The sequence below is a fragment of the Triticum aestivum genome, chromosome 5B (genome assembly GCF_018294505.1).
Source record: "Triticum aestivum cultivar Chinese Spring chromosome 5B, IWGSC CS RefSeq v2.1, whole genome shotgun sequence".
NCBI classification, from domain to species: domain Eukaryota; kingdom Viridiplantae; phylum Streptophyta; class Magnoliopsida; order Poales; family Poaceae; genus Triticum; species Triticum aestivum.
In genome coordinates, this window is record NC_057807.1 from 510,961,169 (window position 1) to 510,985,421 (window position 24,253).

The 24,253-nt window shown below is 42.9% G+C and overlaps 1 protein-coding gene across 1 annotated transcript; it reads left to right on the forward strand.

The window, feature by feature from the left end:
• Positions 1 to 23,812, forward strand: LOC123114936 (F-box/FBD/LRR-repeat protein At1g13570-like). Its single transcript, XM_044536295.1, has 5 exons — positions 1 to 638; positions 12,471 to 12,474; positions 21,996 to 22,163; positions 23,230 to 23,382; positions 23,477 to 23,812. The coding sequence occupies exons 1-5, from the start codon at positions 1 to 3 to the stop codon at positions 23,810 to 23,812; spliced, it is 1,299 nt and encodes a 432-aa protein (XP_044392230.1).
• Positions 23,813 to 24,253: the final 441 nt, after the last annotated feature.

Here is a 24,253-nt window from a genome sequence, read left to right on the forward strand (position 1 = left end):
ATGCCGCCGCCGCGCCGCTCCTACAGGCCGCATCCGGTGATTGAGTTCGCCATGGCGGAGGCGGACTCCATGATCTCCCTGCCAACGGACGTCCTCGACGACATCCTCAGCCGCGTCGGCCCCCGCGATGCCGTCCGCACGTCGGCGCTCTCCTGCGCGTGGCGACGCCGATGGGAGGCTCTTGCATGGCTAGATCTCGACTTCGAGGACGGCCTCGAGCACAAGAGGGCCGTCGACAGCATCCTCCTTTGTTGCCCCGGCCGCGTCCGGCTCTTCCGTGCCTTCATCGACGAGTCCAGCCGCATCCACGACTGGCTCCTCGTCCTCTCCCGCCGGGCCATTGAGATCCTCGACATCTCCGGTTCCCTGACCCTCCCCTCCTCCGTCTTCACCTGCGGCCGGCTCACCTCCCTCCATCTCTCGTACTGCGCCATCCCGCTGCTACCCCGGGGATTCAAAGGTTTGCCAGAGCTAAGGAACCTTAGTCTGCGTAGGGTCGACCTGCTGGAAAATGGCCAGTACCAACTGGAGGAGATCATTGCAATTGCAACCTCACCGCTGCTCGAGGAGCCGACACTTCAGCATGTGGACATCTCTGGTGACTTCAAAAAGTGGATGATTCAGGGGCCTAATCTGCGGTTCCTCCTGAAAGTGCAATCATGCCCTTAATCATATTTTGATGTTGATGACAACATGTATGTTAGGGTCTAATCATGTTTATCAAGTATATCTCAGGATTATGTCCCAAAGACCGTGTGTATGGATCATGACTAGGGACAAAAAGGGTATAATTCAAGAATGAAGATACAAGACATGGACTTTGTTTATGGTTTGTTCTTGAGTATAGGGATCCCACACTATTAAGAGGGGACCGTTGGATCTAGTGAAAGACTTGCTCAAAATGCACAGCTCCTATTTTTTGTCTCCGGACGTCCGATGCTCTACGGACATCCGGTCTCTCTTAGATGTTCGAACGTTCGGCTCCCTCCGGTCGTCCGGTGTTCCTTTAACAGAACCGTATTTACGGATTTCCGGACTCTCCGGTCGTCCGGGCTCCGGATGTCCGGCCCGTCTCGGACGTCCGTGTCCTGTGTACTGGTACGTAGCTCACATATTCACAGTGGTCGGACGTCCGATGACTGTCGGACGTCCGGACTTATTTGTACGACCGGACGTCCGATGTTGTCCGGACGTCCGACCTATCTTGTGCACTTATGTGTCCCAAACGGTCACCTTTTCACATCCACTATATATATTCCTTTCCCTTCCATGGGATAGGTTGACCATTTCACTTTGAGCTTGCCAAGAACACTCTTCACACTCTCTCTCAATCACCTACATCAAAAGCTAGATCCCCAAGTGATTTAGGAGCCTTTGAGAGAAGTTCTCCGATCAAGTGATAGATCCACTCCTTCCCATTCTTTGCACCAAAGGAATTTGTGATTTGAGCAAGTCTTGAGATTTCCCCCAACGTTCTTATTACTCTTGGAGGTTGGAGACTCCTAGGCGGTAGGAGTCTTTCAAAGAGGAATCAACCTTTGTGATTACCCCCGGAAAGTTTGTAAGGGTTTGGAGATCACCCCAAGGTCTACCATTAGTGGTTGAGAAACACCTCTGTGGTGTCTCAAAGGGAGAATAGGGTGAGCCTTCGTGGCATTGGTGTGCCTTCATGGTAACATCCACCTCTCTAATGGTGACTAGCTTCCCTCCAAGGAAGTGAACATCGGCATACATCCTCGTCTCCCGGAGTTGCGGTTATTCCTAACCCTAACTCTCTACTTGTGGTTACTTGTCTCTTTGCACTTACTTACATCATATTGAGGTTGCTTACTCGTGTACTTGTGTTACTTTCTTAGTACTTAGTACTCACTTGCAATTGTTAGGCTCACCTTCATATTCTGCATCATTGCCTAAAATTGCTAAGGAATAATTAGAATTTGTAATTGTACCTATTCACCCCCCTCTAGGTCCATCTCGATCCTTTCAATTGGTATCAGAGCCTCGTGCTCTATTCTTGTGGCTTAACCACCCTAGAGCGAGATGAACCCGGATGGGACTCCCCTGGTTGCAGATCCTATGGATAAAGGCGAGGCTTCTTATGAAGTCAAGTCCTTTACATCTGAGGATCTGGAACGGGCCCTTGCTAAGCAAAAAGAGGAGTATGAGGCTTCTCTTGAGGCCTTGGTCCAACTGAGATTAGCCACGTTATCCACAATGCTTGCACCACTCTCGGGTGGTGCGACTTCGAGGCCAACTGTGCCTACTCCGTCACTTGGTCAACAACCTCCTAGCAATGAACACACCAGTGTTCCTTGGCTTTATGCAAGACCTCAGGTTGAGAAACCAAGATATAATCCTCAAGGCAAACCTCCTTTACTTAGTGCCACTTCCGATTTTGCTTTGTGGAGAGTTGCTATGCAGGATCATCTTCGACATGGAAACGATGAGATGCTGGAGATCTTGGAGTATGGCTATCATGTGGTTGATCCAAAGAACCCTACACCAAGAGAAATTTATTACAAGAATCTCAATGACACTGCAATCATGTGTATAAGGAGAGGTATGGATGAAAAGCAAAGGAGACCGTTCATACGCATCACAAGTGCCAAGGAACTATGGGAAAGTGTTATAAGATCCAAGACTGGCACCTCTACCCTCCGGAGTGCTCAATATGAAATTGCCAAGGGGCAATTGCAAAAATTTTGTATGGAGAAAGGTGAAACCCCCAATCAACTCCATGAGCGCCTCATGACACTCATTGCCGACATTGAGTCATGTGAGTGTGACAAGACACAAGATGGATTCAACATGACTAAGCGATTCCTTGTCGATAAGTTACTTCATGCTCTCGCCCCATATCATCATCAAATGGTGTGGGACATAAGACAACACCATACCTTCAAGGAAATGACTACAAATGACATCATATCCACCTTCCAACTATTTGAAGAGTCAAAGGCAAATGCCACAAAACATGTTGCCATGCATGGTACCCCATCATCAAAGATCAATCTCGCATTGAAGGCCAAGCTTGTATGTGAAGATGAGCAAAATGAGGAAGAAGAAGAAGATGATGATGATGAAGATGGTGATGAGATTGAATCCGATGAGGGTCCTTCATATGAAGACATGGCTCTCTTTGTCAAGAAGTATAGCGCGGGAAAATTCAAGGGAAGATTTCAAAAGAAGAAAGTAAGAAAACGCTACAACTATGAGGAAACCAACCACTTCTCCAATGAGTGCCCTTATGAGAGGAGAGAAGATAAACCAAGGTTTCCCAAGACCTTTCCTAAGAAGAAGTTGCCAAATCCGTTGAACTCCAAGCTCAAGAAGAGAGATGGGAAAGCAATGGTTTCTCAAGAAGAATCCGATCCGGATGATGTTAGTGGTGTTGTTGGAGTTGCTCAAGACTCTCAAAACACCTTGAGGTTAGTAAACAAGAGTGGTGATGTGGTCACCTACAACTACATGAAGGATTACAAGGGCAACGCTCACAAGTGTCTAATGGCAAAGGCCGTGATAGAAGATGGAGAGGACCAAAGCTCTCCTGACAAGGTCAAGGTAACTCCATGATCAACTCCTCCTCTTTTCACTCCTTCTACTCCTAGTGATGAGTATCTTGATGCGCAGGATAGCTATGAGGATGATAATCTAGATGATCCTATGCTTGCTAAACTTAATAAGTTCATGTGTTCCCTCAAAGGAAAGAAGCTCACTATGTTTCGCATGCTTATGGAGATGGTGAGTAAGCACACCATCACCATTAAGGAACTTGAAACCCTCGTCACCGAGGAAAAGGAAAAATGTGAAATCCTTGAGCGGAAAGTCCAATATGAGGAAGCACGAAATGATGAACTATGCTTAAAAATTGGTGCAAATATTGATGTTCATACTAATGATCTTGCCTCCTTGAAAAAGGCTATTGACTCTTGCGGAGAGTTGATGAATGATAAAAGTAAGCTTGTGAAGTCTCATGCTTCTCTCTCTAAGGATTGTGAGCTTCTATCCGTGTCTCTCAAGACTAAGGAAGGAGAGCTCACAGTTCTTACAAAGAGTTTTTAAATGCTCAAACTTACTTATCTTGAGACTCTAGCCAAGGCTTACTCTTCTCCTATTATCAATGTTGATGCTTGTACTACTAACTCTAGTAGTGATCTAGCATGTATTCTTGAGGAAAATCGCTTTCTCAAGGCTCAAATCGAGAAAGGTCTCATGACATGTGCTCAAGGGCAAAAGAATCTTGATGAGATATTGAGTCAACACAATGAGGTGTTTGCCAAAGAGGGACTTGGGTTTAACCCAAGCACAACCAAGAAGAAGACATCCTCTCAAAAGTGCACAACCCCTCTAAAGGAAACATTTGTACGAGAAGGGCACAAGGAGAAAGGTAAGGTTGTGAGTGGGAAGGCCACAAGGGGCATGCCCACTCTAAACAAGCCTAAAGAGTTCATGCCTCCATCCTATGTACTTTGTAAGACCAAGGATGGAGAAGTTTATGCAAAATTTGTTGGTCCTCGAAATGCATTATGGTTCTATGCTATTTGGGTCCCTAAGACCCTTGTGACTAACTTGAGAGGTCCCATTGCAAAATGGGTGCCTCTAACCAAGTCTTAATTGGGTGTAGGTTGACTTCTCCGGTGGAGTAAAATGGGTGATTGATAGTGGATGTACAAATCACATGACCGAAGATAGAAAATTACTCTACGATTTCATGGAAGCTATTCAACCTTTCATGAGCATTATGTTTGGTGGAGGTTCAAAAGGACAGGTACTCAGGTTGGGCAAGGTGGCTATCACAAATGACATGTCTCTTGCAAATGTCATGCTTGTCCAATCCCTTAAATACCATTTACTTTCTGTTTGCCAATTGGCATCTGTTGGTTATGATACACTCTTTGGACTAACGGATGTGAAAGTCTTTAAGAGAGATACTCTTGAAGTGGCCTTTGTTGGAGAGTTGGATGGCAACCTTTACACGGTTGATTTCTCGAAAGAGAGCACATTCCATGCAACTTGTCTAATGGCCAAGGACGACAAGGGGTGGCTATGGCATCGCCGGCTAGCCCATGTCGGCATGAGAAATCTTCAAGATCTCTTAAAAGGGAATCACATCCTTGGACTAACCAATGTCTCTTTTGAGAAAGATCGTGTGTGTAGTGCATGCATAGCCGGGAAGCAACATCAATCGAAGCACCCACCCAAGAACAGTGTGTCTACTTCAAGGCCCCTGGAGCTCCTTCATGTGAATCTCTTTGGGCCTTCATCATGGGATAGTCTTGGTGGGAAAAATTATGGACTTGTCATTGTTGATGATTACTCAAGATATACATGGGTGTTCTTCCTCAAGTCCAAGGATGAGATGAAGATCACCTTCATTGATTTTGCCAAGCAATCACAACGTAAATTTGACAAAGAAATGTTAGCAATAAGAAGTGACAATGGCTCAGAATTCAAGAACTATACCTTGGAAGAATTCCTTAGTGATGAAGGGATTGAGCATCAATACTCAGCTCCATACACTCCTCAGCAAAATGGTGTAGCCGAAAGGAAAAACCATACACTTGTAGAGATGGCAAGATCCATGTTGGATGAATACAAGTCACCGCATAGTTTTTGGGCCGAAGCTGTCAACACGGCATGCCATGCATCAAACCGGCTTTTCCTCCGCACTATATTGGAAAAGACTCCATATGAGCTTCTAACTGTGAACAAGCCAAATGTCAAGTACTTTCGTGTATTTGGCTGCAAATGTTTCATCCTTAAAAAAAAGAGAACGGTTAGGAAAATTTCAATCCAAAATGATCGAGGGCATATTTGTTGGCTATGGATCAAACTCTCACGCCTATAGAGTCTACAACAAATCCAATGGATGTGTTGTAGAAACTTGTGACGTGGTGTTTGATGAATTTAATGGCTCCCATGGGGAGCAAGTTGATCTAAGTGATGCAGGTGAAGAAGATTCATCTCAAGATATTTTGACCATGGGTGTTGGTGCACTTCTTCCTATGGAACAAGAACCTCATGATGATGAAGAAGAAGATGGAAGTCTCACACATCATCAAACTACTTCAACACCCATACCTTCACAAGTTCCTATTGCTCAACCGATGCCCTGAGCCCAAGTAGAAGAAGATGATCAAGTTTCTCTTCATGATAATCTTTAAGAACAAGATCATCATGAAGGGCAAGAACAAGAAAGTCCAATCATTGATGATGAACCTCACCAAATGCAATATGAACAAGAAGATCTTCCTCCACACATTAATGATCTATATGTTGAGGACATGGATGATGGACATGAAGTTGAACCTCGTGAAACCCTTACCTCCATCATGCCTCGAGTGGCCGGTCGTGTTGATGTTGACAAGATTCTCACCGGCATATCGGAAGGTAGAGTCACTCGTAAACATTTGACAAACTCTTGTGCTCACTTCTCGTTTGTGTCTAGTGTTGAGCCCCTCAAGGTACAAGATGCATTGATGGACAACGATTGGCTCGTTGCTATGCAAGAAGAGTTGAACAGTTTTGAACGCAACCAAGTGTGGTCATTAGTCAAGAGGCCACCTACCGAGCAGAACGTCATTGGAACAAAATGGATTTTCAAGAACAAACAAGATGAGAATGGTGTAATCATCTGCAACAAGGCAAGGTTAGTGGCGCAAGGGTACTCACAATTTGAAGGTTTGGACTTTGGTGAGACCTTTGCCCCAGTTGCCCGTCTTGAATCCATTCGCATCTTACTTGCTTATGCCGCTTTCAATGGTTTTACATGGATGTGAAGAGTGCTTTCCTTAACGGTCCTCTACAAGAAGAAGTATATGTGTCACAACCACCTGGGTTCGTTGACCCCAATCACAAAGACTATGTGTACAAACTTCATAAGGCTTTGTATGGCCTCAAACAAGCACCTCGTGCTTGGTATGATCATTTAAAGAAGTTTCTACTTGATGATGGTTTTGTGAGAGGGGTGATCGATCCCACTCTTTTTACTAAGAGGGATAAGGGTGATTTGATCTTATGCCAAATCTATGTAGATGATATCATTTTTGGTTCTCCTAACATTCATTTGTGCAAGAAGTTTGCGGCTTCAGTGACCAAGAATTTTGAAATGTCACTCAATGCGGATTTGAAGTTCTTGCTCGGATTTCAAATTCAACAATTTCAAGAAGGAATTTTCTTGTCTCAAGCAAAATACCTCAAGGATATCCTAGAGAAGTTTGGTATGTCTGATGCTAGTCCATGCAAGACACCCATGTCAACCAAAATAACACTCATTGAAGACACAAACGATATCCCCTTTGACCCATCTAAATACCGCTCTATGATTGGTTCGTTGCTTTATCTTTGTGCATCTAGACCAGACGTTATGTTTAGTGTATGCATGTGTGCTAGATTTCAAGCTTCCCCTAGGGAAAGTCATCATAAGGCGGTTAAGCATATTCTTAAATACCTTGTTCACACCCCAAAGTTGGGTCTATGGTACCCCAAGGATGCTAAGTTTGATCTCATTGGGTACACGGATGCGGATTGGGATGGAGACAAAGTGGATCGTAAGTCCACATCCGGTGCATGTCAGTTTCTTGGACGCTCCTTGGTAAGTTGGTCTTCGAAGAAACAAAATTGTATTGCCCTCTCTACCGCAGAAGCTGAATACATTGCGCAGCCAGTTGTGCAACTCAGTTATTATGGATGAGGCAAACTTTGAAGGATTACGGTATCACCTACAAACATGTGCCTCTTCTGTGTGATAATGAAAGTGCCATCAACATTGCTGAGAACCCCAAGGATCATCTCCGCACCAAGCACATTGATATTAGGTATCACTTCTTGAGAGATCATGTTGAGAAGGGTGATATTCACATTGATCACATTGGTACAGATTTGCAATTGGCGGATATTTTCACCAAACCATTGGATGAAGCAAGGTTTTGTCGACTTAGGCGTGAACTTGGTATCTTGGAGCTTGACAATATTATGTGAAATATAGTACCCATTCATGCATAAAATTAATGTCTTGTCTTGATGTAGGCATATATGTAGGGGGAGACACTCAACTCATGAGTATCCTCATCCTATGAAATGCATAAAAAGAACAAACACTCTCAAAGCTACCATAACATCTAAATATGGTGCTTTCCATGATGGAGTAGTGATTATGCACTCAAAGTTCAAATCTTTCTGTGTCATGTCACGTCTACTCATACATGGTGGCAGTAGCCACCACTCATATTATTAGAACTATATTGGAGTAGTATATGGTTATTATTAATTGAGATAGGGTACTAGTTACTTAATAAGAAATTCTTACTATGGACGCTAATCGTCTTCTCCTCATCCTGATCAGCAGCACATACACTTGCACCTTGACCTCTTAACAATTCTGGCGTCGGGCGTCCGTGGTTTACCGGACGTCCGTAGAATTCTCTGTGGTCTCTTTCGCTGGCCTTGGCGCCGGAACGCCGAACGTCCGTAAGCCTCCGAACGCCCGTAAATTCTTCTCTGTTGAACTTAGCCTGGTCGTCCGGCCTCTCCGGACGTCCGTAAAATACTTTCTGGTCTCTTGGCCCCGGACGTCCGAGGCGTTCGGTCGTCCAAAAATCATCTCTGTCATATTTTTTCCCTGGCTCAGGCCCCGGTCGTCCGTGCCCCCCCCCGGTCGTCCGGACTCCTATTCGACTTCGGTCGTCCATAGGCTCCGGTCGCCCGGCCATTTTCACCAACTACTATATATAGTGCGCGGTAGGTTTTCGGAACTGTTACCCTCATCCACTTCCTCCCTGTTCCCCACTACCGCCACTTCAGTCCTATGGTTTCTCGCTGCAGCCACACGCCGCCGTGCCCCTCGCCGGAGAGCCTCTCTACTCGGGATCCGCAACATGGCCTCGTCCCTCGCCGCGGTCCCTCTCTCCAGCTCGTCTTCGCTCAAGCCCCGGCAGCCACTCTCAGCCTGTTGCCTGATTTGTTCCGGTCGCCAGCTTCCTCCGTGTTCCTCACTTCAAGGTAGGCCATATCATTTCTCCCTCATACATCGATTCCTCGATCTATGGTGGGGTATTGATTTGAGTCTTCCTTCTCCCCTAGGTCATGATGCCTCGAACCAAGCACTCCGCTCGCAAGCAAGTCACCGGTGGGCCGGCTCATTCGTCTCGTCGTGGTGGCTCCGATGACTCCTAGGAGCAGGCTTGTCCTCGGAAGCGTGCTGCCCGTCCACCCAGCTCGTCTAGCGACTCCTCCTCGGAGGGGTCGGACTTTGAGGATGAACTTGAGGAGGTGGAACCGGCCCCGTTTGTTGGTGTTCGCATCTCTGCACCCAAGCCGGGCACTCGTCGTCCAACCTTTCAGCCTCCTCCTCCTCCGGTACAACCCCATGGTGATGCTCGTCATATCTCACTTGAGCCTCCATTACCACTCGGCCGCCATATTAAGCGTTTCAACATGGTTCCCACTGGTTCTTATCTTAAATTGCGTTGCGATGTTAATCAGTTTACTGTTGTTAGGGATTCTCAGGATAGTCGTTTTCGCACTAATGTCCAAGCCGACATCTTTACCACTATTGTCATTCCTAAAGGCTTGTCACTCCATGTCTGCATTGATTTAGAACATATTCGCACTCATCCGGAGAAATATCCGGGAGCCATTGAGCTCATTGAGTCATCCAATCTAGCTGCTCCATTTGCATTTCAACATGATTTCAATCATGCTGCCATTCATCAATTCTATACCACATGCTATTTTGGTCCGGATAACACTGTCACATGGATGAGCTCAGACACCGCACTCACAGTATCTTATGCTCAATTTGTCACTGCCCTTGGATTTCCTGACACCGGATTCAAAATCCACAAGGATGATCCCAACCATAGGCCCAAGGGCATTGAGGTCTGTGCGGATCTTCTTAAACCTATACCAACTTTGTCTGACATTGAAAAACAAAAGGGTCTGAACCAAATCTCCATTTGGCGCTTCCCTTTCAACATCATATATCAGTGTGTCATACACACCATCTATCCCAAGATGGGTGACAAAGGCTCTTGCAGCAGCTATTGCATTGATCTCATGCATCGCCTCTTTGCATCTCCCAAAGGGAAGATAAATGTTCCACACTTTCTATGGCATGAGATCCGTCTTGCTAGCTTCCAGCACAAGAGGGCTTTTCCTCATGCCCCCTTTATTCAGGCTTTTATCGAGAGCGTAGCTCCTTTTCCCATTATCCGCACTCACGTGCATGAGCGATGGGTCATTCCAGCTCACATGGCGGCTGATCATGTTCCTCCTCCTACTGCTACTGCTCGTCGCACCACAACTAGTGTTCCATCTCATACTGCTCATTCCCCTTCCAGTTCTGCACCCTTTGGGCGCATTGCTCGCTTTCTTGGGAAGGCTCACTCTACAATGATGAAGATGTTCACCTTTCATTGCTCCCAACATCACGATGTTGTCACTCGCATGGTCACTTCCAAGAACGCTCTGAAGGCTCATTTGAGAGACTCTGGAGTGTATGATGTGAGTGACGATGGACGCCTTCCTAACGAGCCTCCTTCTGATTTTGGTTTCCCTTCGGGTCCTGAGTGGGCCGATTTCTTTGACGAGGCGGGCGGCAGTGGTGCTCATGATGATGATGATGATGAGGATGATCTTTGATGTTGTTCTGTTTCCCCCTTGTTTTCTTAGTTTTTGGATATTTGATGCCAAGGGGAAGTAGGCTCTATGCATGTATGAGAAGCTCTATGCATGTAATCGAACTCATTGCTATGATTGTGGATTAGCTTGTATGAACTTATGTATGAGATTGTCGAAACTTGTGTTCTATGCTATGAGTTATAAGTCTATATTGAGCTTACTTCTTGAGTATTTACTTCTTGAGTATCTTGTGTATGAGATTTAATTGCATTGGTATCATTTTGAGGGGGAGCCCTCTTCATGTTTAGTCTCTATGGTATCATATTGAGGGGGAGCTCGTTCCTTGATTATTCTTGATTATTGAGCTCCACAACAAATCCTTTCGATTACTATTTTTTATGTGTGTGCATATATGTTGTCATCAACTACCAAAAAGGGGGAGATTGAAAGTGCAATCATGCCCTTAATCATATTTTGATGTTGATGACAACATGTATGTTAGGGTCTAATCATGTTTATCAAGTATATCTCAGGATTATGTCCCAAAGACCGTGTGTATGGATCATGACTAGGGACAAAAAGCGTATAACTCAAGAATGAAGATACAAGACATGGACTTCGTTTATGGTTTGTTCTTGAGTATAGGGATCCCGCACTATTAAGAGGGGATCGTTGGATCTAGCGAAAGACTTGCTCAAAATAAACAGCTCCTATTTTTTGCCTCTGGACGTCCGATGCTCTACGGACGTCTGGTCTCTCTTAGATGTCCGGACGTCCGGCTGCCTCCGGTCGTCCGGTGTTCCTTTAACAGAACCGTATTTACGGATTTCCGGACTCTCTGGTCATCCGAGCTCCGGATGTCCGGCCCGTCTCGGACGTCCGTGTCCTGTGTACTGGTACATAGCTCACATATTCACAGTGGCCGGACGTCCGATGACTGTCGGACGTCTGGACTTATTTGTACCACCAGACATCTGATGTTGTCCGGACGTCCGACCTATCCTGTGCACTTATGTGTCCCAAACGGTCACCTTTTCACATCCACTATATATATTCCTTTCCCTTCCACGGGATAGGTTGACCATTTCACTTTGAGCTTGCCAAGAACACTCTTCACTCTCTCTCTCAATCACCTACATCAAAACCTAGATCCCCAAGTGATTTAGGAGCCTTTGAGAGAAGTTCTTCGATCAAGTGATAGATCCACTCCTTCCCCTTCTTTGCACCAAAGGAATTTGTGATTTGAGCAAGTCTTGAGCTTTTCCCCAACGTTCTTATTACTATTGTAGGTTGGAGACTCCTAGGCGGTAGGAGTCTTTTGGAGAGGAATCAACCTTTGTGATTACTGATAACCCACAAGTATAGGGGATCGCAACAGCTTTCGAGGGTAGAGTATTCAACCCAAATTTATTGATTCGACACAAGGGGAGCCAAAGAATATTCTTGAGTATTAGCAAGTGAGTTGTCAATTCAACCACACCTGGATAACTTCGTATCTACAGCAAAATGTTTAGTAGCAAAAGTGGTATGATAATAAAGGTAACGGTAGCAAAAGTAAAGATAGATGTTTTGGGGTTTTTGTAGTAGTTGTAACAGTAGCAACGGAAAAGTAAATAAGCGAAGAACAATATATGAAAAGCTCGTAGGCAATGGATCAGTGATGGATAATTATGCCGGATGCGATTCCTCATGCAATAGTTATAACATAGGGTGATATAGAACTAGCTCCAATTCATCAATGTAATGTAGGCATGTATTCCGTAAATTGTCATACATGCTTATGGAAAAGAACTTGCATGACATCTTTTGTCCTACCCTCCCGTGGCAGCGGGGTCCTTACGGAAACTAAGGGATATTAAGGCCTCCTTTTAATAGAGAACTGGAACAAAGCATTAACACATAGTGAATACACGAACTCCTCAAACTACGGTCATCACCGAGAAGTATCCCGATTATTGTCACTTCGGGGTTGTCGGATCATAACACATAATAGGTGACTATAGACTTGCAAGATAGGATCAAGAACACACATATATTCATGAAAACATAATAGGTTCAGATCTGAAATCATGGCACTCGGGCCCTAGTGACAAGCATTAAGCATAGCAAAGTCATAGCAACATCAATCTCAGAACATAGTGGATACTAGGGATCAAACCCTAACAAAACTAACTTGATTACATGGTAAATCTCATCCAACCCATCACCGTCCAACAAGGCTACGATGGAATTACTCACGCACGGCGGTGAGCATCATGAAATTGGTGATGGAGGATGGTTGATGATGACGACGACGACGAATCCCCCTCTCCGGAGCCCCGAACGGACTCCAGATCAGCCCTCCCGAGAGAGATTAGGGCTTGGCGGCGGCTCCGTGTCGTAAAACACGATGAAACTTTCTCCTTGATTTTTTCTCCCCGAGACGGTATATATGGAGTTGGAGTTGAGGTGAGAGGAGGTCCAGGGGGGCCACGAGATAGGAGGGCGCGCCCTGGGGGGGCACCCCCCTGTCTTGTGGACAGCCCGTGGGCCCCCTGGCCTTGATTCTTTCGCCAGAAATTCTTATTAATTCTGAAAAGTGCCTCCGTGGATTTCCAGGACATTTCGAGAACTTTTATTTTCTACACATAAAACAACATCATGGCAGTTCTGCTGAAAACAGCGTCAGTCCGGGTTAGTTTCATTCAAATCATGCAAGTTAGAGTCCAAAACAAGGGCAAAAGTGTTTGGAAAAGTAGATACGTTGGAGACGTATCAACTCCCACAAGCTTAAACCTTTGCTTGTCCTGAAGCAATTCAGTTGATAAACTGAAAGTGATAAAGAAAAACTTTTACAAACTCTGTTGCTCTTGTTGTTGTAAACATGAAAAGCCAGCATTCAAGTTTCAGCAAATATTATGAACTAACCATACTCACAGTAACACATAGGTCTCACAATTATTCATATCAATAACATAATCAGCTAGCGAGCCATAATAATAAAACTCGGATGACAACACTTTCTCAAAATAATCATAACATGATATAACAAAATGGTATCTTGCTAGCCCTTTCTGAGACCGCAAAACATAAATGCAGAGCACCTTTAAAGATCAAGGACAGACTAAACTTTGTAATTCATGGTAAAAGAGATCCAGTCAAGGCATACCCAATATAAACCAATAATAATGAATGCAAATGACAGTGTGCTCTCCAGCGGGTGCTTTTAATAAGAAGGGTGATGACTCAACATAAAAGTAAATAGATAGGCCCTTCGCAGAGGGAAGCAGGGATTTGTAGAGGTGCCAGAGCTTGATTTTAAAATAGAGATTAAATAACATTTTGAGCGGCATACTTTCGCTGTCAACACAACAGCTATGAGATGGCTGTATCTTCCATACTACATGCATTATAGGCAGTTCCCAAATAGAATGGTAAAGGTTTATACTCCCCCAACCACCAACAAGCATCAATCCATGGCTTGCTCGAAACAAGTGCCTCCAACATACAACAGCCCTGGGGGAGTTTTGTTTAATTATTTTGATTTGCTTTGATCTTTTTGAATCATGGGACCGGGCATCCCGGTTACCGGCCCTTTCTCGTGAATGAGGAGCGGAGTCCACTCCTCTTGAGAATAACCCACCTAGCATGGAAGATGTAGGAAGCCCTAGTTGAAACATGAGCTGCTCGAGCATACAAATAGAATTTCATTTCAAGGTTTGGAGTTTGGCACATACAAATTTACTTGGAACGGCAGGTAAATACCGCATATAGGAAGGTATGGTGGACTCATATGGAACAACTTTGGGGTTTAAGGAGTTTGGATGCACAAGCAGTATTCCCGCTTAGTACAGGTGAAAGCTAGCAAAAGACTGGGAAGCGACCAACCGAGAGAGCGACAACAGTCGTAAGCATGCATTAAAATTAATTCGCACCGAATACAAGCATGAGTAGGATATAATCCACCATGAACATAAATATCATGAAGGCTATGTTGATTTGATTCAACTACATGTGTGAACATGTGTCAAGTCGAGTCACTTAATACATTCAAAGGAGGATACCATCCCATCATACCACATCATAATCATTCTAATAGCATGTTGGCACGCAAGGTAAACCATTATAGCTCATAGCTAATCAAGCATGGCACAAGTAACTATAATCTCTAAATGTCATTGCAAATATGTTTACTTCATAATAGCTGACTCAGGAACGATGAATCATCATATTTACAAAAACAAAAGAGGTCGAGTTCATACCAGCTTTTCTCGTCCCAATAAGTCCATCATAAATCACAATTATTGCCTTTCACTTGCACAACCGAACGATGTGTATAATAATAAGAGTGCATGTGCATTGGACTAAGCTGGAATCTGCAAGCATTCAACTCAAGAGAGAAGACAAGTAATATGGGCTCTAAATATAAATAAACAATCATGCATAAAAAACCACTAAGCATTTTCAATATGGTCTTCTCGACCCCCAAAAGAAAGAAAAGAAAATAAAACTATTTACATGGGAAAGCTCCCAACAAGTAAAAGAAGAACAAGAAATCTTTTTGGGTTTTCATTTTAATTTCTACTACAAGCAAGGAAATTAAACTAACTAATTTTTTTTGTTTTTTCTTAAGGTTTAACAAACACACAAGAAGAAAGCTAGAAAAATAAATTTAAACTAACATGGATAATACAATGAAAGAGTATGAGCACCGACGACTAGTGTGTGAACATGAATGTAAAGTCGGTGAGAAATACGTACTCCCCCAAGCCTAGGCTTTTGGCCTAAGTTTGTCTAATACCAAGGACCGCTGCTACTCTCCCCGGTGTAGTGGGAGGTGTAATCAGGATACCACTGGCTGGTCATCTTCGGATCCCACTGGACAGATGATGCACGATAAGGGTCCAGCTCAGGTTCCGGCTCAGGTTCAGGTTCCGGAGTAAAAGCTTGGGCTAGATGGTTGTTCACCGCCTCCGGCGTGACAAGACGACTTTCTGCAAGCAAATCAAATAACACAGGTGCAGGCAAAATAATGAACTCAAAGTGTTTCTTATTGAATCTAAGTCTATATAGGAGCATCTTTTCTTCGTTGTCAACAATAAACTTGTGTGCTACCATGCTCTTGTAATCTAAAATGTGAGGAGGTAATTTTGTCTCCTCCTCCTCAAGGTGCCTAATGGGTATCTGAAAATGTTCAGCAAGACGTGCAACATAGATACCTCCAAATATGGGGCCTTTTGTACGATTAAGGGCTAGCCGTTTAGCAACAACGGCACCCATACTAAAAGTATTGTCTCCCAGCAAAGCATGTTGAAGAATAATAATATCTGGAACGCTCAAATTTCCACTATTCCCATGACCAATCAAGCATCTACTAGCAAATATGGCAAAGTAGCGTAAAACAGGAAAGTGTATGCTAGAGACTTTTGCCTCAGAGCCCTTCTTTGGCTCTTCTACAACAATAGTTTTAACGAAGCCATCCACATCTTCACGATGGGGTTCCTCTAATTCTCCCTCATAAGGTATCCTACATACCACGCAAAAATGACGTAAAGACATTTCTTTGAATTCATCATATAAATGAAATGATACTGCAGGCGGTGACTTCTTAGGATAATAATAAAAGTTTTGCACGAAAGTATTGGTAAGTAAGAGATACTGATCGATTCGGTCGTTCATGAAACCGATGAGGCCTGCAGTCCCGATTAAAGCATAAAAGTCTTCATGAATTCCGGCTTCCTTCAAGAAATCCTCACATGGCCATTCACATGACCGTACTTCCGCTAAGCGAGGAAGATTATACTTGGGGTTTTCCTTCTCTTTGTCTTGTTTTTCCTTAGAGCTTTGGCTAGAAGAGCCTTTAAAGAACCTCCTTAACATTTTCTGAAAATGTATGAAATTTTAGTAACTTCAAAATAAAAGTGAATAAAACTAAACAAGATTGATAGCAACTACTCCTACAAGTGCCTAGAGCCTATATCATGCATTGGAATTGCTTGGGACCTCAAAAATTTAACATGTAAGCTCAAGAACAGGGTCACCTATGCAGCAAAAATTTGCAATGAATAAAGCACTAGAACAAAAACTAATTGGACCAACAGAGGAGTCACATACCAAGCAACAATCTCCCAAAGCAGTTTTGCGAATGGAGCTTTGAGCTAAGAGATTGAAAATCGCAGCAAAACGAGCTAGAACTCGGGCTTGAGCTGGATGGGGATTTTTTGGGGTAGAAGATGAAGTGTGTGGGTGCTGGCATAAGTGGAGGAGAGCCACCAGGGGCCCACGAGACAGGGGGCGCGCCCTACAGGGGGGGTGCCCTCCTCTCTCGTGGCCTGGTGCTTGGCCCTCCTGCAGTGTTTTCAGTGCCTAAAATCCTCAAATATTCCAGAAAAAATCACACTAAATTTGCAGGGCATTTGGAGCACTTTTGTTTTCGGACTATTTTTTAATGCACGGATAATTCAGAAAACAGACAGATAATACTATTTTTGCTTTATTTATTCTAAATAATAGAAAGTAAAAGGAGGGTACAGAAGGTTGTGCCTTCTAGTTTCATCCATCTCGTGATCATCAAAATGAACCCACTAACAAGGTTGATCAAGTCTTGTTAACAAACTCATTCCGAATAACACGGAACCGAAGAAATTTCGAATAACACTAAGTTACCTCAACGGGGATTTGGAAATCCCCAACAATAAGAATATCATACTTTTTCTTGACAGTAGGGAGAGGAAATTCAAAACCTCCAAAAAGATAGTTGGAACTTTTTCAATAGAGTTGATGCTATGAACTTGAGATTGCTTCCTCGGAAGGTGTACCATATGCTCATTACCATTAACATGAAAAGTGACATTGCCTTTGTTGCAATCAATAACAGCCCCTGCGTATTAAGAAAAGGTCTACCAAGGATAATAGACATACTATCATCCTCAGGAATATCAAGAATATCAAAGTCCGTTAAGATAGTGACATTTGCAACCACAACAGGCACATCCTCACAAATACCGACAGGTATAGCAGTTGATTTATCAGCCATTTGCAAAGATATTTCAGTAGGTGTCAACTTATTCAATTCAAGTCTACGATATAAAGAGATAGGCATAACACTAACACCGGCTCCAAGATCACATAAAGCAGTTCTAACATAATTTCTTTTAATAGAGCATGGTATAGTTGGTACACCCGGATCTCCAAGTTTCTTTGGTATTCCACCCTTAAAAGTGTAATTAGCAAGCATGGTGGAAATTTCAGCTTCCGGTATCTTTCTTTTATTTGTGATGATATCATTCATATATTTAGCATAAGGATTTACTTTAAGCATATCAGTTAAGCACATACGTAAGAAAATAGGTCTAATCATTTCAGCAAAGCGCTCAAAATCCTCATCATCCTTTGACTTGGATGGTTTAGGAGGAAAGGGCATAGGTTTCTGAACCCATGGTTCTCTTTCTTTACCGTGCTTCCTAGCAACAAAATCTCTCTTATCATAATGTTGATTCTCTGATTGTGGGTTATCAAGATCAACAGCAGGTTCAATCTCTACATCATTGTCTTTTCTAGGTTGAGCATCAATATGAACATTATCATTAACATTATCACTAGGTTCATGTTCATCACCTGATTGAGTTTCAACAGAAATAGAAATATCATTGGGATTCTCAGGTGTGTCAACAGTAGGTTCACTAGAAGCATGCAAAGTCCTGTCATTTTTCTTTTTCTTCTTTTTAAAAGAACTAGGTGCCTCTAAATTATTTCTCTGAGAATCTTGCTCGATTCTCTTAGGGTGTCCTTCAGGATACAAAGGTTCCTGAGTCATTCTACCAGTTCTAGTAGCCACTCTAACCGCAAAGTCATTTTTATTATTCAGTTCATCAAGCAAATCATTTTGAGCTTTAAGTACTTGCTCAGCTTGAGTAGCAACCATAGAAGCATATTTGCTAATGCGGTGAAGTTCATCTTTAACTCTAGCCAGATTATCACCTACGCGTCCTATCTCGAAAGCATTATTATTTAACTCTCTACCAACATAAGCATTAAAAATTTCTTGTCTAGCCATAAAGTCATCAAATTCATCTAAGCATGGGCTATGAAATTTAGTAGAGGGTATTTCAACTTTATCATATCTATAGAGAGAATTTACCTTCACTACCTGTGTCGGGTTATCAAGACAATGTGGTTCTTCATGCGGTATATTCAGACCATGTATTTCTTCAATAGGAGGTAAATTCTTAACATCTTCAGCTTTAATACCTTTTTCTTTCATTGATTTCTTTGCTTCTTGCATATCTTCAGGACTGAGAAATAAAACACCTCTCTTCTTCGGAGTGGGTTTAGGAATAGGCTCAGGAGTTGGCTCAATTGGTTCAGGAATTACTTCAGGAACTGGCTCGGGAAGAGTCCAATTATTTTCATTAGTCAACATATTATTCAATAGTATTTCAGCTTCGTCGACTGTTCTTTCCCTGAAAACACAACTAGCACAACTATCCAAGTAGTCCTTGGAAGCATCGGTTAGTCCATTATAAAAGATATCAAGTATTTCATTTTTCTTAAGAGGATGATCAGGCAAAGCATTAAGTAACCGGAGAAGCCTCCCCCAAGCTTGTGGGAGACTCTCTTCTTTGATTTGCACAAAATTATATATTTCCCGCACGGCAGCTTGTTTCTTATGAACAGGGAAATATTTAGCAGAGAAGTAATAAATCATATCCTAGGGACTACGCACACAACCAGGAGCAAGAGAATTATACCAAGTCTTAGCATCGCCCTTTAATGAGAAAGGAAATATCTTAAGGATATATAAATAGCGAGACTTATCTTCATTAGTAAACAGGGTGGCTATATCATTCAACTTGGTAAGATGTGCCACAACAGTTTCAGATTCAAGGCCATAAAAAGGTTCAGATTCAACTAAAGTAATAATATCAGGATCAACAGAAAATTCATAATCCTTATCAGTAACACAGATAGGTGAAGTAGCAAAAGCAGGATCAGGTTTCATTCTAGCATTAAGAGACTGCTGCTTCCATTTAGCTAATAATTTCTTAAGATCATTTCTATCATTGCAAGCAAGAATTTCCATAGCAGCTGTTTCATTCATAACATAACCCTTAGGAACAACAGGTAAAACATAATCATTGGGGGGACCTTCATCATCACTATCATCAGTAATAGGATCTTTAGTAATTTCATTCCCCCTAAATCTAGCAAGTTGTTCATCTAGAAATTCACCTAATGGCAAAGTAGTATCACGCACAGAAGTAGTTTCATCATGCATAGCAGAAGTGGCATCATCAATAACATGCAACATATCAGAATTCATAGCAGTAGTAGGTTTAGGTGTCGCAAGCTTACTAATAACGGAAGTAGAATCTAGTGCAAGGCTAGATGGCAGTTCCTTACCTCCCCTCGTAGTTGAGGGCAAAATAGTAGTTCGATCGTCTTTCAAGTTCTTCATAGTGATCAACAGATATAAATCCCAAGTGACTCAGAGAATAGAGCTATGCTCCCCGGCAACGGCGCCAGAAATTAGTCTTGATAACCCACAAGTATAGGGGATCGCAACAGCTTTCGAGGGTAGAGTATTCAACCCAAATTTATTGATTCGACACAGGGGAGCCAAAGAATATTCTTGAGTATTAGCAGTTGAGTTGTCAATTCAACCACACCTGGATAACTTAGTATCTGCAGCAAAGTGTTTAGTAGCAAAAGTGGTATGATAATAAAGGTAACGGTAGCAAAAGTAAAGATAGATGTTTTTGGGTTTTTGTAGTAGTTGTAACAATAGCAACGGAAAAGTAAATAAGCAAAGAACAATATATGAAAAGCTCGTAGGCAATGGATCAGTGATGGATAATTATGCCGGATGCGATTCCTCATGCAATAGTTATAACATAGGGTGATATAGAACTAGCTCCAATTCATCAATGTAATGTATGCATGTATTCCGTAAATTGTCATACGTGCTTATGGAAAAGAACTTGCATGACATCTTTTGTCCTACCCTCCCGTGGCAGCGGGGTCCTTACGGAAACTAAGGGATATTAAGGCCTCCTTTTAATACAGAACCAGAACAAAGCATTAACACATAGTGAATACACGAACTCCTCAAACTATTGTCATCACCGAGAAGTATCCCGATTATTGTCACTTCGGGGTTGTCGGATCATAACACATAATAGGTGACTATAGACTTGCAAGATAGGATCAAGAACACACATATATTCATGAAAACATAATAGGTTCAGATCTGAAATCATGACAGTCGGGCCCTAGTGACAAGCATTAAGCATAGAAAAGTCATAGCAACATCAATCTCAGAACATAGTGGATACTAGGGATCAAACCCTAACAAAACTAACTTGATTACATGGTAAATCTCATCCAACCCATCACCGTCCAGCAAGCCTACGATGGAATTACTCACGCACGGCGGTGAGCATCATGAAATTGGTGATGGAGGATGGTTGATGACGATGACGGCGATGAATCCCCCTCTCCGGAGCCCCGAACGGACTCTAGATCAGCCCTCCCGAGAAAGATTAGGGCTTGGCGGCGGCTCTGTATCGTAAAACGCGATGAAACTTTCTCCTTGATTTTTTTCTCCCCGAGACGGTACATATGGAGTTGGAGTTGAGGTCGGAGGAGGTCCAGGGGGCCCACGAGATAGGAGGACGCGCCCTAGGGGGGGCGCCCCCTGTCTCGTGGACAGCCCGTGGGCCCCCTGGCCTTGATTCTTTTGCCAAAAATTCTTATTAATTCTGAAAAGTGCCTCCGTGGATTTCCAGGACATTCCGAGAACTTTTCTTTTCTACACATAAAACAACATCATGGCAGTTCTGCTGAAAACAACGTCAGTCCGGGTTAGTTTCATTCAAATCATGCAAGTTAGAGTCCAAAACAAGGGCAAAAGTGTTTGGAAAAGTAGATACGTTGGAGACGTATCAATTACCCCCGGAAAGTTTGTAAGGGTTTGGAGATCACCCCAAGGTCTACCATTAGTGGTTGAGAAACGCCTCCGTGGTATTGTCTCAAAGGGAGAATAGGGTGAGTCTTCGTGGCGTTGGTGTGCCTTCGTGGTAACATCCACCTCTCTAACAGTGACTAGCTTCCCTCCAAGGAAGTGAACATCGGCATACATCCTCGTCTCCCGGAGTTGCGGTTATTCCTAACCCTATCTCTCTACTTGTGGTTACTTGTCTCTTTGCACTTACTTACATCATATTGAGGTTGCTTACTTGTGTACTTGTGTTACTTGCTTAGTACTTAGTACTCACTTGCAATTGTTAGGCTCACCTTCATATTCCGCATCATTGCCTAAAATTGCTAAGGAATAATTAGAATTTGTAATTGTACCTATTCACCCCCCCCCTCTAGGTCCATCTTGATCCTTTCACCTCCATATTCATTCGGCTAATGATTATGGTTGGGATCTTGGGGGTCTTCCACGCCTGGATTCTGTCGTCATTGATATATGTGAATCTTTACGGAATCGCGATTTCTCTAAATTTCTCTCCAGCCTTGCCAGCCTTACCGAGCTTCGGATATCTACTTATCATCAACCGGTACACCCTCTCTGCTTACCCTTCCTTACCATTGAAATTAAATTCGGCACTCAGAGACATTATTAAAGGATGCTTGTCAACTAAACTTGTCATCATCGCGTCGACTAAAGTTACGATAAAAATGTTCGATTTTCTATGGGCAAATCCTGAACGTACGGGGTTCATCATTTCCGTCACTAAATTTCCTTTAGAAAACATCGAGGACTAGGTCATGAAGTGTTGTGCCTCATCCTCCTAGTGCATTGGTGGACTTTGTCGATCTCATCTGCTTGTTAATTCATGATATTTTGCAATGATATGGTTTTTGTCAAGCATTTGATCAGCTAGGGACAATCAGGATCCAAACTCAAAGTGGTGTTGTGTCCCAAACCCCAACTTAATGATAAACCACCTTGTTTGGAATGTAACATGGAAATTACCTCCTCATAATGTTCTTTCTGTAGCCACAGAGTTGTAGTATATATTTGTAATCCTGTAGTGATTTCCTAGAAAAATTACTAGTTTACTTGAACTGACTTTTTTGTTTCTAGTGGGTTGAGAGCCTCTATAAATTGTAACATCCTAAAACCCTATAGTTCTTCTAGAACTGGGTTCAAGCCTTTGTGAGCTGTGGATGTGACTTTACTTACATGAGTAAATAACGTAATATTTGTTCAACTGCTACAACCTAGACCCGGCCCATGTGTGTGTGTGTGTGTGTGTGTGTGTGTGTGTGTGTGTGTGTGTGTGTGTGAGTGTGCTTAGCGGACCGGCTTGGCCCATGTGGCTTGTAATGGTAGTACATATAGACAGCGTGTGCGTGAGTGAGAGGTATCGAATTGACTTTGTAAACACTACTCCCCATCTGAAGCTTTCCTCTCTGCTCTTTCCCCTTCTCCAAGCCTTTCTCTCTGAGATATTTTCCTGGTTCGAGTTCCACACCCCCGCGAGACGCAGGGAAGTGCTGCGGGATCGTAGCATCAACGATTCTCGATATGCTTTGAGTTTAACTGACTGTAATATTTGTTCAATGATTCTGGATATGCGTCGAGTTTCATTTTTTACAATTCTCTTTTGCCTGTTTCAGTTAAATGGGGATAATATTCTAGAGTCACTTCCATGCACCTTTATCAACTTAAAGAGCTTGACACTGCTGACACATTTCTGTAAACTTCCCTCCATTTTGTCAACCTTTTGCTTTCCGAGGAATGCTCCAAGCCTTGAAAGCCTCAAAATACAGGTAATGTTTAGTGCTACAGATCATCTATATTTACATTACATGAAGGCCGTCATTATTGCTTCCAATGAATGACTGTTTACCTATATTTGGTAAGGTTGTTTATGGTTATGGCATGGGGAAGAAATTTGAGGCAAATGGAGAGTTTCAAAATGCACGGTTTACTGATGGCATGTGTGCCAACCTTCAGTTTGTGGATATGACTGGTATCCGCTTGTTTTCAAATGAAATGTCCTTCATAGAGGTTATTCTCTCTAAAGCAAGGCTTATGCACACATTATCCATTAGTCTCAGTCATGTTGTGGAATTGGCAATATCTAAAGAGGATGGACTTAAGAAGTTACTAAACTACAAAAAAGCTTCAACTGATGCTGAGGTTATATTTGAAGGTAACGAATCGTACCAGCGTTATTGCATACCAGCAATGCATTGATGCATAGTAGCATTGTTTAGGAAGTTTGATACCATGCATACCAGCATAACAATGATACATAATGGCAAAGGACAGAGTAGCCGTGCGTAATTCCTTCCAACTTTATTATTCTGTTTTCACTTATGTATTATTCAAGATAAGCAAAGACAATTTTGTGGCTAGAAGAGAGGGTGTTTAGCAGTAGTTGGCAGGAAGAGAACAATCACATTCACAGGTGAATGTGAACGAGGCTTAGTGCATTCAGGAATTTTTCCATGCTCGTGCTTCATCTTTTCTTTTCTTAACAGTTTTACATTACATTATAATATATTATATGGTTGTCAGTCTGCACGACATATTTTGTTCCATCTGCTTCATGGCTGTTGGGATGCGCTGCATAAACGGTGTTCTTCTTGTGCTGGCAGGTTGTACTATTACCAGATTATTTTCACCCTCGGAGCC

Excerpts from the sequence above, each read along its gene's own strand:
- LOC123114936 (XM_044536295.1), top strand. The coding sequence starts at position 1 with ATGCCGCCGCCGCGCCGCTCCTACAGGCCGCATCCGGTGATTGAGTTC. Across the intron at positions 22,164-23,229 it reads TATCTACTTATCATCAACCG|TTAAATGGGGATAATATTCT; the intron begins GTACACCCTCTC and ends TGCCTGTTTCAG. Across the intron at positions 23,383-23,476 it reads TTGAAAGCCTCAAAATACAG|GTTGTTTATGGTTATGGCAT; the intron begins GTAATGTTTAGT and ends ATATTTGGTAAG.